General features: G+C 40.5%; 1 protein-coding gene across 1 annotated transcript in view; it reads right to left on the bottom strand.

The window, feature by feature from the left end:
- Window positions 1–10,501, bottom strand: part of LOC144512408 (copine-8) — an 88,583-nt gene extending 78,082 nt beyond the window's left edge. Inside the window, exon 1 of the mRNA XM_078243159.1 lies at window positions 10,273–10,501. Within this exon, the coding sequence (XP_078099285.1) occupies window positions 10,273–10,370 (98 nt within the window). The 5' untranslated portion in view covers window positions 10,371–10,501. The remainder of the gene's footprint in view (window positions 1–10,272) is intronic.
- Window positions 10,502–12,611: the final 2,110 nt, after the last annotated feature.

Below are 12,611 nucleotides of genomic sequence, written 5' to 3'. Positions count from 1 at the left end.
TTCAGGAATGTCAGTGAGAAGGAACGGAAAAAGTCAAATGTTATGGCCTAATCTGTTATTTGCCATCATTCATTTTTGACTCAGGGTAGCTTGCCTTTGAGTTGCTGATGGGAAAGAAGTGTGTGTGTGTGTATGTGTGTGTGTGTGTGTGTGTGTGTGTGTGTGTGTCCTTGAGACCATGTTTTATCACCTGCGTTTTAAAAATAACACCACAGCTGTCTAACCTTGAGAGTAAGGTCAACATGTACACCTATTACCCCTCCACTTATTGCTTCTGCATGTACTAGTAGAGCGGTACACACTTGTTTTTGTGTGTGTGTGTGTGTGTGTGTGTGTGTGTGTGTGTGTGTGTAGCCCTTAACCTTTGCCAATGACTCGCTCTACCTCTCTGTCGGATCTTTATCAATCCATTTTCGTGCCGCAGCTATATAGCTTGATGTATGGAGTAGAGGCATTGTACTGTATCACTGTGGTGTGTGTGTGTGTGTTCTCAAAATGCGTGTGGTGTACAGTGCAATTTAACACACGCATGTTGTGACACAGTGCACATACACAGTGTCTGTTGGCCTATGTAGAAAAGCACCCGCAGGGAGAAGATAACAGAAGGTAGGAGGTCGATAGTCATTTTCTCCGAGTGCATAAATCTTTACTGACCCGACTAGAAAAAGTCCAAACCTGAGAATACATACATACACACACACAGAGTAAACACACTCTGATAGCAGCCAAAAACACACTCTGCTTCACTCCCAGAAGCAGAGGTAGTAAAGTCAAGACAATGCCATCAATTTGTGGCCGCTCAGAAAGGGTTTCTTCAATTTGGCTTTGTCTCACTGATTGCCAGCACCACTGTCCTCTCATCCAAAATCATTTGCGCTCCCTGCTGATCAGAACCACCATGTAAACAGACAGGAAAAGTTATCGGCCACCGTGTCATCACGCACACATCCTTTTGTGCTTTTGGCTGGCATTGAACCGGTGCGCAGCAGGCGACCCCGTCTTCCCTTCAAAGTAATGGTTGTCAGCGGCGTCTTCAATAAGAGAACCATTATGTGAGTTCAATGGGGCCAAAAAGGTCAACGCAATCACTATCCATAGAAGGAGTGGGAGTAAGAGACCAGAAAATAGATGGCGGGCCTTGCATGACTGCAGGGTAAGTGGCTCACCCCTAACACGGAAAGTATAAGGCAGTGTGGTGAAAGATTTTCTTTAGTTGCTTTACAAGAGAAATGGCGAGTTTTAAAATGTGAATCAATACAATCAATGACGTGAAGACCACGGGGGCCACTGGATACAATTTAGAACATACGACCCTCAGGAGAGGAACTACGTCAGCTTTAGTTTATCTCTTTCAAAAAATATATCATGGCACCAAATACTTTGCCGCTCATGGAGCTCAATGATAAATGAGAGCAATTCTCAGAAACACAACACTGCATGGAAACACGCAACATCAAATCTAAACATATAAAATTCTTTGTGAGGGATCTTTTTTCTAAGATGACTAAGACTGTATTCACAATTACAACAATTGCCTGGAGTCAAAATAAACTGTGAAATGTCAAGCTTTTCCATAAATCTTGGCTCAAAAATCTAAAGTGGGCATCTGTTTTTGTAAGATCCAGCCTTACACAACCTACAATTATCCAACCTACTTTTCATCCTCTTCTTGGCTGTGGCCCAATAACCTGAAGTTTTTTCCCCCGCTAACTGCTTCCCCTGGTGAGATTGAACCAAATCACCGTTTGCATAGCAGTCTCTTTACCTTGTATTAGAATGTGGTTATTTGTGCTCTCTCTAACTTCCTTCAACAATGAATGCATGAACTTTGCTCCAAAACCAATATGGAGACTGAAATGCATTGCAGTCAATGGGGAAATCTATGTGTTTCTCTTAATTTGCAAAAATACTTTTGGACTGGAAGATACTGTACATCTTTTTTTATAGTTTTGGCAACAGTTCAATGGTTAGTAGAAGGCAACCCACAAACCACTTGCCCTTTCCCATTTGTGGTGCTGGGAATCAATTCCCCACAAAGATAGAGAAAAGAAAAAAGCAGTCCCTCCAGGATTTCGCGGCCTTTTTTTTGAGATTGTTGCGGCCCAAAATGCCTAATTTCTTTAGTGTGACTTTTGTAAAAAATTGCGATAAAAGTTGCGATGTCGTTTGTATGTTTGTTGCAATGAAGTTGCGGGAGACAGTGAAAGTTGTGATATTTTTTTTTTTTGTATAGTTCTTTCAAAATAAAAAGGAAACTTGTTTTGGGGAGAATAAAACTACTCTGGGCTGAGATTTCCTAGTAACCTTACCAAAAAGGCTCAGGATGCTGTAAATGTTGGTATAATAGGAAAATGGCTGGTGGGTTTAAGACAAAAAAATAATTGCTTGTTGATCTTTGCATTGTTAGTTATTTTCCTATGCTGGCCTGGGACACACATTCATACGGTTTGATAATACTGACTTTAACTTATCATTGCACTTACAATAACGAGTGCAGCTGTCCTCAATTCAGGTCATCGTGTCGTCTCATCTCTTTTTTCTCCTGCATCCACCGTGTGTGTGTTGTTTGTGTGTTTGTGTGTGTGTGTGCAGCGTCAGTCGCGGGGGGGTACGGAGCAGTAGCCCCGCCCGCTGCAGAGAGCCGACAGCCAGGACGGAAACGGCAGCAACTTCAGCGACTTTTAAATCGTTAAAAGTCTACGTTGATGTTAAAATGTATCGGACGGTCCGAAATGTTTTGCACGGTCTTTCGCTGTACGTTTTTGTTGGTAAATGAGTCACACACACACATCTCGTCTTCATATCACAAACAAGGGAATGACCAACCCGTTCTCACTCCCGATTGGTCATTGGCTCTCAGAGTGCACGTGGGACTGCTGTGATTGGTTGAAGTTGCGAGAACCTTCAGGTTATTGGTCAAATGTGCGGTAAAGTTGCGGTGATTGGTCAAAATTGCGAGTCGCACCAAATTCGCGGTGATTGGTTGAATTGGCGCGATCGCGACATCGCCAAATCCTGGAGGGACTGAAAAAGGAAATTCCCCACACGCACTAATCACGTGCACGTTTCGGTGAAGCGTCGACCCCTTTTAAAATAAATCAATGGAAAGGTGATAAATGAATTATTTTTTTTTCCTTTGGAAACATTTCAATGGTGCACATATCTGTTCTACAGCCTCACAAGTTCAAGATTCGAATGTTTGTTTAGACCCTTTACGAATGAAAAGGCTTCAACAGTATTTATGTGTAATTAAGCTTTCTCCTGGTGCGTCTGAAATTGAAAGAAGGGACACTTAAACTAACTAAACAGCCCATCCCTTTACAGGTCTGGGGGGATTGTAGGTTAAATCTTCATTTGTATCGAGCATCGACACCTCTGTGCTTCTGATGGTGTAATATTATTTTCCAAATTATTGTCAATATTACAATGACACATTGATTACAATGCCTGCTGATCATTTTGTCCTTCAGCTTACACGTTACATGTTGATTTTCCGCTCACTGTTTTTTTTTTTTTTTTTTTTTGCTGTCTGTTGTGTTCAGACTCCACTACATTCAGGAAGTGTCTTTTTTTTAAGAGCAGATACGATAAAAAAAAAAAAAAAAGGGGATTTCATACATGTATGACCGCTTGAATTTGTCGATGAAAACCATGTGTCGTAATATATAATAATATTGATGAGGTGACGCATCGTGATATCTTTTTGAATCGTTGACAGGATAACTGTAATTGAATTGAATCGTGAGACCAGTGAAGATTCACACCCCTATATAAATATCAGAAGGACATTAAAAATCCTTCAGTCCAAAACTATTGGCATTGTATCGTCCATTGTGGACCACAACCTGCATTGAGCGAGGGCTCAGGCAGACTTGTGTGTGTTGAGAATGGCTGCCATGCTGGTTTTTCTTAGTACAACTGTGATGTTAGAGAGGTGCCGTTGCCATCTTAACAAAACTCCTTTGGCAAACAAAGCCATTTAGAAATACCACAAAAAGTGCAATGTGACACATGGGAAGTACAAACAACAAATAAGCAAAAACGGTTGAAAGGGGCTACGGTGTGTTAAGTTCAAACAAATACTCTCCTGTACAAAGTTCTTAAAAGACTTTACTGGTTGTGTAGGCAACATGAGGGCCTGACTGAGAGACAAACTAGTCTTAACTCCCTCTCTTCTAAAATTTGCCAACAGTATGTCACATGTTTACCTTGATATTGGTTGTCTGGATACAGTACTGCTGGTTCTTTGTCCTTATACATACAAAAGGTAATTGCGTTTACCTGGCATCACAGGTGTAAAACAGCCCCTGATTAAACAACCAGTGTTGAACACAGGTGGCTTTTCATCGCAATAAAATGATGAATTATCCACCAGGCATGTTTAATATGGTTTTGGAGAACTACTGGCAGTAGGAGATCATGTTATGTTGCAAAATGTTTAACCAATGTAAAAGGTCTGTTTACACGCTGCGTATCAGCCGATGGGCTACAGCAGTGCTCAAGAGAAGAGAAGGAACGAGATGTTGCTCATGCTAGTTGCTACTCATTGGGTTGCATAGAGTCTTTCACCAGTTTCAAACTGTCAGTATGTGCCTGCCAACAACCATGCTGCCAAATGGGCCTGTTCAAATGGCCAGGTTTTCCATGAGGAGGAAGAATAGCGACCTTTTGAACGCCATGACGAGCATAAGATAAGGAGCTTCCATTAACTCTGCAGTAATCCAGCTCCTGTATGACAGGTTAGATTGGTTCCACTGGGGAGTACACTCTCACCTGTGGTTTCCGGAGGCAGTGCTTAGACTTTTGTCCCTTAGTACAGTGGTTCTCAACCTGAGGGTCGGGACCCCCAAGGGGGTCGCGAGATCATTTCTGGGGGGGTCGCCAGAGGGTTAGGCAGAAAAAAATTGAAATTACGTATTCTAGACTGGGGAATAGTTTCTACATTACTGTTTGAGTTTGAAAGACAGAGGGGGGTCTGAAAGGGGTCTGAAGGTGGGTCAGGGAGAGAGAAAAAGTCCCAAATGCATCAAAAGCTCTCTTTCTCTTGTTGTTGAGGGGGTTGGGGGTTGAGAACCACTGCTTTAGTAAACCAGATAAGTGACTTGTAATGTACACACACCAAATCCACATCAAACAATTGTACACAATTGATTAAGAAAAACATCAAGCTGCCATAAGAGATTAGCCTAAACTACTTTTATGTAACGGGTATTTGAACTCATATTTGGCATGACAAGAAATACCTAAAGCTGCAGGACTACTTGTGGTTTGAAGTTGATACGATGACACATTTTTTGAGTGAATCCATTAGGATCACAGCAGTCGCGTGTCCCAGCCTTCAGGCCTGCACAAATATGACCTCGTTTTCAAATTTGGCCTCTTTTCATATTTCCAAACCAGGCTTTACTGAAATCAGTCAGGAACCATTTGATTATACATGGACTTACAGTATTTTAGATACATGACGGTTAAGACCAATGCCTTTTTTTTAACTTTTGAAAATTCTAAGCTGCCTCATATGGGGAAATAATATGACTTGACATGCAGTCAGAGGGTCATACCCAAGACTATGTGTTCCAATTTAGCAGGTTGTAAGAACACATGCAGGAGTAAGCCAGCCCTAACTACCTCTCTCTGAATTATTTCATTTACACCACAACCAATATGTTGTGACAACGGTTTTTTTTATTCCTTTGCTTCGCACCACAGCAAAGAGAAGGTAGACAGAATAGGAGGAGAGAGGATCATTTACTGTCAACAGTAGAATGTTTGCTGACAGTGCTGGGATGCATGGCAATACAGAGAGAGAGAGAGAGAGAGAGAGAGAGAGAGAGAGAGAGAGAGAGAGAGAGAGATGTCAAGCTGTCTGACAGACATTAGGGCAAAAAAACAGTTTTGATCCTACTCAAAAACCAGCTCCTTTTTATCGCTCTCAGATCATCTGTGTGTGTGTTTAAGTGTTATTTCTCACTCTTCTATAATGCTGGTAGAAAAAAGAAAACCTGAAATTAATTTATATATATATATATATTTTTTTTTTTATTTATTTAAAAGCACTAGATCGGGACTTATCGGCAGATATTCATTATTTAAAAAAAAAAAAAAAATCGGATTGGAGTCAAAAAAGCTGATCGGGACATCCCCACTGGGTATTGTTTGCAATTTTTTTATAATAATAATAATAATAATAATAATAATAATTTATTTGATATAGTACCTTTTACAGACAGTCACAAAGTGCTTCACACAATAAGCATTTGTTAAAATACAATAGGATCCAAAACAGAAAATAAACTAGCAAAAACAAATGCAATACCAATGAAGGTAAAAGATTAAAATGACAAACAATAAAAATAATTACAAACATGATACAAAAATGAGTTGAAACAAGTGTGGCTTTCTAAAAGCATCAAGCGAGACTACAGAACGTAAGTTAATAGGAAGGGTGTTCCACAGAGTTGGAGCTACCACTTCAAAGGAACGCTCACCTTTAGTTTTTTCGAATACTAGTGCTGATACCAGAGTTTCAGTACCAATATAAAAGAAATTATGTAAAAATGTCTTTGATGCCTTACTTTTGGGAACATAAACATAAGCAGCTGTACAGAAACTTTGCATGAACAAAATACAATCCAAAATCTGACTAATGAATGAGTACACAAATCCCACCAGGCATTTCATGTTAATGCAAACTGCAGACACATTTGGCCAAAACAGTAATGCAGTTTGATTCCAAGCCCTACTCTTATAGACATAATAGAAAAACACACACACACGACACCTTCACATTAAATCACAGCACGTGTAGTTAGTTACCCAAGGAACAATAACAGGAAGGTAGCATCCCCAGTGTAAGCAAACTCAATCAATTTACATAGAATGCCTATGCATTTTTTTTTGCAGTAGTCATTTGAGACTTACTCAACAAACTTTAACTTTAGCTTGTAACTTTCCTTGAGAAATACTGCTTTCGGGTGTGCGCGTGCGTGGAAAAAACAGGTAACAGCTGGTCCGATCAATGAAGTAATGGAATATTTTTGGCTTGAGGCCATTCACAGCAGAGTCCCCTGGTAAGTGCATCAGGGATGTATTCTTCTGTGACTGTTGAATGAGTGTGGGTGAGGAATGGTTTGTGTGTACAGCCAATCATATATGTAGACCTATACAGTATGTGTAAACATACTTTTATGCATGTTGGCTTTTGTACAGCGCAGTGGGCAGAGTTGGTGGCGCATCGATCCCAGCTGAAACCTCAGGCTCTCGCATCGATCACGCCGAGTCAAAACCAAGCTCTTACTTCATATCCCCATAGCATCATCTGAATTAGCTGGAGATGCAGGCTAAGAGCATCAGTCAATATTTCTGCAATGGTTATGTCATGACTGACTAAACAATAATTACATGAGGAGAGCTACTTCGAATGAGAGACTGCTCCAAGTCTCTCAACCTTTTTCCTCCTTTCCTTGGTTTATTCTTTACATTTTAATAAGCCATTCAGTATCTTAAAAAGATTTGAAAAGTATGACTATTAAATTGCATGTAAACGTGAAAGCAAAGATGATTACGTGTCACTTGTAGGCAAAATGCCTGTTTCAGCTATTCCTGAAACAGGTGTCAACATCTAAAAACCTGATTGTACACTCAGAGTGTTTTAAGAACGCTGATTTGCATTGGAAGTTAGCCAAAGTAGCTTATCCCCATGCAGATTGTTGCATTTGTTTACATAAGATGCACTCAAACTCTACAGACTCAACTAAATGACCTGTTAAGATGGAAACTTTTGTTCGGTCTCTCTCCTATCCTATAAATGACAGTGTCTACCATTACAGCCGCATTACAAAACATTAAAATCCAAAATGTTACAACGACCTTTCATTCATGTTACTTTCACTTAAGCCATTGTCTCCCCGGTGAAATTTCTCACTTTAACACCCACCTACACACACAGAGGGAAACTTTTTATTTTTAAAAAGTAGTAGCCATGGTGATACTGTACACTGCCCTTTGTGTCCACTTGTCACAAACACATAACCTATATGCTATGAGCTTACACAAACATTTATGCGTTGGCCACACACTTGGCCGTAACCATGGCATTCCACCTTGGGTTGGAGGTGGGAGGAAAGCCACCAAAACACACTCCCCCCCCGGAGGCTGTGGGGAGCTGGGTGACTCAGACATTAACTAACTCTGCCCAACATGTTCATATATTCTGCTGGGCATGACATTGTCTCTGTTACTAAGGAGATGGTACTAAAACCTTCTGGAAATACAGTAACTACAGTATCTGAAAGGACTCAGGCAGGGCAAGAAACCGTTTCTGTCCACTCCTCTTGGACTAGTAGGGTAGTAGTAACATCATATAAAGTTTGATCTTTGAATAGTATCAGCATGTGGGCAATCAATGTCATTTATACACTTTTAAAAAAACAGTGCCAAAATACTGTATGATTAAGTTAAACAAAATTAGAACATTTGAAGTATGGCCTAATTGTACAGCACTCTTATTAAACCAGTTACTGGAAATCAAAAGGATAAATGGATTCATGTAGCATGCTTAAAGTCAATTCCACTTAATGTGTAAGATAAAAATTTTATTAATGCCTCAATGAAAATGTGTTAGGACTGTGTTAATGACAACATAAAAGCCTTATGTGTCAACTGTTTAAATATGATCACAATCCTACCAGCATCATCAGCAACATCATGCTTGATTGAAAAAAAAAAAAAAAAAAACCTAACCAAAACCACAACAATGCACAGACAGAAGGGGAACACCAACACTGCCAAAATGAACGCTGCAACAACGTTTCCATTTTATTTATTGCATTATCTGTCCAACCCCAGGGAAGGAAAATGTTTTTTCTAAATTCAGTAAAAGTTTTACAAGAAGACTTCTTTTCAACATTTGAATAACTGCAGGCAAGACATATTTGCATATCATCAGATATACACGCACACTGCACAGTCTCCAATTAAAGTTCAATCAACAGAGAGGAACTCCACTACACTGAAACCTATTTTACTGAATGACAGTGCAGCTTCAGGGACCCGTATGACACCATAACACCGGTTCATTTTCAACAGCTTTTTCTTTGTGTACATTTTTTCCTCTCCATATTAAGCATTCAAATGTGTATGAAATAACCTCTTAATGGTAAATGACAGCAGATGTAAAGTAACCCATTTAATTTAATGGGGATGAAATATTTAATTGGATTCCCTTACAGGGGGGCTCCTCAGAAAATGTGGCTGAACTGTGAAGCACAGCCTGTAGCCTATCTGTGGATCACCAGTCAGGCAGAAATAAACCACATTCTCTGCATTTCTCACCCAGCTTGTATGCAGAGAGGAAAATCCAGCCTAAATGACAGAGAAAGACCTCTTTCAAAGAGGGTTAAAGACACACCAGCCTTGTCCCCTGCTTTCTCTGTCAATCACATGTCCACACACCATAACTGCATTATACAGAAAGGATTTTAACACCTTTAGCTTTCCAGAAGCCCCATAATGATACCTCTCTCTAGACAGGTGACCAACCAACAACAACAGCAAGACTGTCAAATCACAGATAGAGTATGAATTCCTAAATAATAAGTAATAACTCATGGGCATCCAAGCTTTACAGACACAGTGGATGGAATCCAAGTCGGACATTTACAGTGACATCAAATCATCAGTTCATACCGTATCCTACTGTTCCCTATTTCCTATTGTAGCCTACCACTATAATATAGGCTACATATGGTATTTAAGTGTGACTGTGTGTCCGACAGTGTGTCTGTAATAGCCATAAAACACCAGTGTTCTCATAGTATCACTGTAAACATGTCCGTGTAACGTTAACGCTATACTAGCGTTAATGCGTCTCTGATACTTAAAAGTGAGTTTGAACTGACCTTACTGGGTTTAACGTTACAATTTTTACCATAGTATTCACGTATTACGTACACTTTTTCGAAAATAGTCGTGTTATCATTATGAAATAGTTGGTTTTAACAGCGTTGAAGTGGCATAAAAGTGACAAGCGGGCACACTTATCTAATTAGCTAAGCTAGCTAAGACATCTTCACGTTTATTCGCTATAGCGTAAAAGTGACATTTGTCCACGGCACGCCATTCTAGATGCTGTAGTCGTTTAAAAGCCGCCTAACTGGAACTAAACATAAACTTAGACGGAGTTGAAGTAGGTGACTTCCAGCTGCGTCCGCAGCTCGGTGTTTTTCCGTAAGGAAAAGGATCAAACCAGGTAACACAGACACATTCCCCTACCTGCAGGACACTGTGATTTCAACTTTGGTGGCAGGAATAGATGCGTTGAGCGGGTCGAAGTCGCCTATCGACGCCATGTTTAGGAAAGTGTTGTTCATCCTGTCAAAAAATGTTTTGCCTTCCCCCTTCTCCGTGTGACCCAGCCCCTTTTGTGAGCTGCGAAGGAGGATAGCGAGAAACTGAGTGTGCGCCTCCTCGGCGAGAAGTGGAGCAAAGGTGCCAGTAAGAGGGAGAGAGAGGCAGGGAGATGTGATGTCACTTCTCTCCTGTTTTTCTCCTACTCTCTCTCTCTCTCTGTGTGTGTGTGTGTGTGTGTGTGTGTGTGTGTGTGTGTGTGTGTGTGTGTGTGTGTGTGTGTGTGTTTCTGTCTTTTCCTTTTCCATTCCCTCGTTCTTTATGCCTCTCTGCCATCTCCTTCCCATCTTTCTGCCTGTCTCTCACTCTTTCACTTCAGTTGATTCAGTTGATATATATATATATATATATACAAATCAGAACCACGCGACATGTCAAAACAGTGTGTTGCTGGCATAGCTGGACTGGGCAAAACTGGTACAAGTCTGTTTGGATGTCTGCAAACAGACTTTTATGTCCACTATACCGTTGATTTGCTTCCCCTGCTTCTAGCATTTCTTTCTACGAACAAGCCTGTCAGAAGAAGGTCCTGTTCAAGACATCTTATTCCAACAGATCATATGCCTATAAACCCTATGCCCTAACGGAGTGGCGCTATCATTTTAGCATTCGACGGGGAAACCCACACACCATTGTGCTTCTGTCTCCGTGACCAGAGCTGGACGTTGGATGAACGTCCAAAAGTCAGGATATTTCTGCCTCTGCTGCTTCGATTTTAACCATTTTTGTGTTGAAATGTCTCTAAGATCCTCAACTTTATTATTAATACTAAATCACTGGAGTCCACCTTTAAGGTCTTACTACAAGATTTTGACACAGGGTCCCTCTATACATTTCCAAAAACCAGAATAGTTGCCCATTTGGCTTGCTGTTGGTAATCCAGTCTTTGTGTGTGTGTGTGTGTGTGTGTCTGGACAGTAGATTATATGTGGTGCAGCACATTTAGTCCCTGTGCCACACACTTTTCTAGTCTCAGTAGTCTGAGAGTAGATTCTTAACATTGTTATTATTAGTGTTTGCGTCTCTTCTTTCTCGCTACATGTTATGAGGATAAGCATCTGATTTAATTAACAGGAAGGGAGACCCTCCGCTGGCAGAGAATAGAATGACAGCATAATGAATGCGAAGGGATAAGGAGGAGAGTCACATTATGAGGACATCGTGTTTGTATGTGTGTGTGTGTGTGTGTGTGTGTGTGTGTGTGTGTGTGTGTTTCCAAAAGAGACCTACTGTATGTTGAACTGTTTCGTTCTGGGTGTGTGTGTTTGTGGATAGTTTGTCTGAAACAGAACACATTACTCCTTATTTTTCTGTATGTGTTCTGACCTAATGAGTCTTTTTTTAAATAAAACAGAAGGATTTTATTGTTAGAATGTCAGCTTTCTTAAAAGTTTTACATCAAAGCTACAACTACCTCTTCTTACATTACTAGACCGCTGCTAAGTCCTGTGGAGAGGCCCAATCAGGCTGCATAAGTAAAACACCTGTGTGTGTGTGTGTGTGTGTGTGTGTGTGTGTGTGTGTGTGTGTGTGTGTGTGTGTGAGAGAGAGTGAGTGTGTAAGCATTTTGTTTAGATCATGGAGTCATAGGATCTTAAAATGACACATCTCAGTATTACTCAGTGTGTTTACCGGCTAACCACGTCTCTAAATATAGCTGTCTTACACACACACACACACACACACACACACACACACACACACACACATGCACCGACCGCCCTGGGCTGGATTTATGGCATGGTGGCAAAAACCAATGGGGCACCTTTTGGCAAACACCATGTCACCGCCCTATGTCTACATGTGGGTGTGGTGGATGGGGGCAAAAATTAACGGACACACTGAGACAAACACACACACGCATATACAGTGTACAGATAGAAGCCATTTGTGTGAGCAAACATCACATCATCGCCTCCTGACTAGCTTAACCTCTTTCTGCAGTGCCTCCTGGTGTGTGGACGACATCTACAATTTGTTCACGTGTTAAACAACTTTCTCATTTACCAAAACTAAGGCCTATATCATACAAATGTGGGTCTTAAAATGATTAGCAATTTATAAGCTACAAATGTGGAAATTCTGATTCTGATTGTAGAAGTTTATAAATTAATATTAAGAGATTAGCCTATGGTTTTTTTTAAACACGTTTCTTGAAATATTGGAAAGCACATTTTACCATTTTTTGGATTGGTTTTTGCACA

This window comes from Sander vitreus, chromosome 23, assembly GCF_031162955.1.
Source record: "Sander vitreus isolate 19-12246 chromosome 23, sanVit1, whole genome shotgun sequence".
Classification (NCBI taxonomy): Eukaryota; Metazoa; Chordata; class Actinopteri; order Perciformes; family Percidae; genus Sander; species Sander vitreus.
Note: the sequence above shows the minus strand (reverse complement) of the source record. Positions and strands in the feature narration are given on the sequence as shown.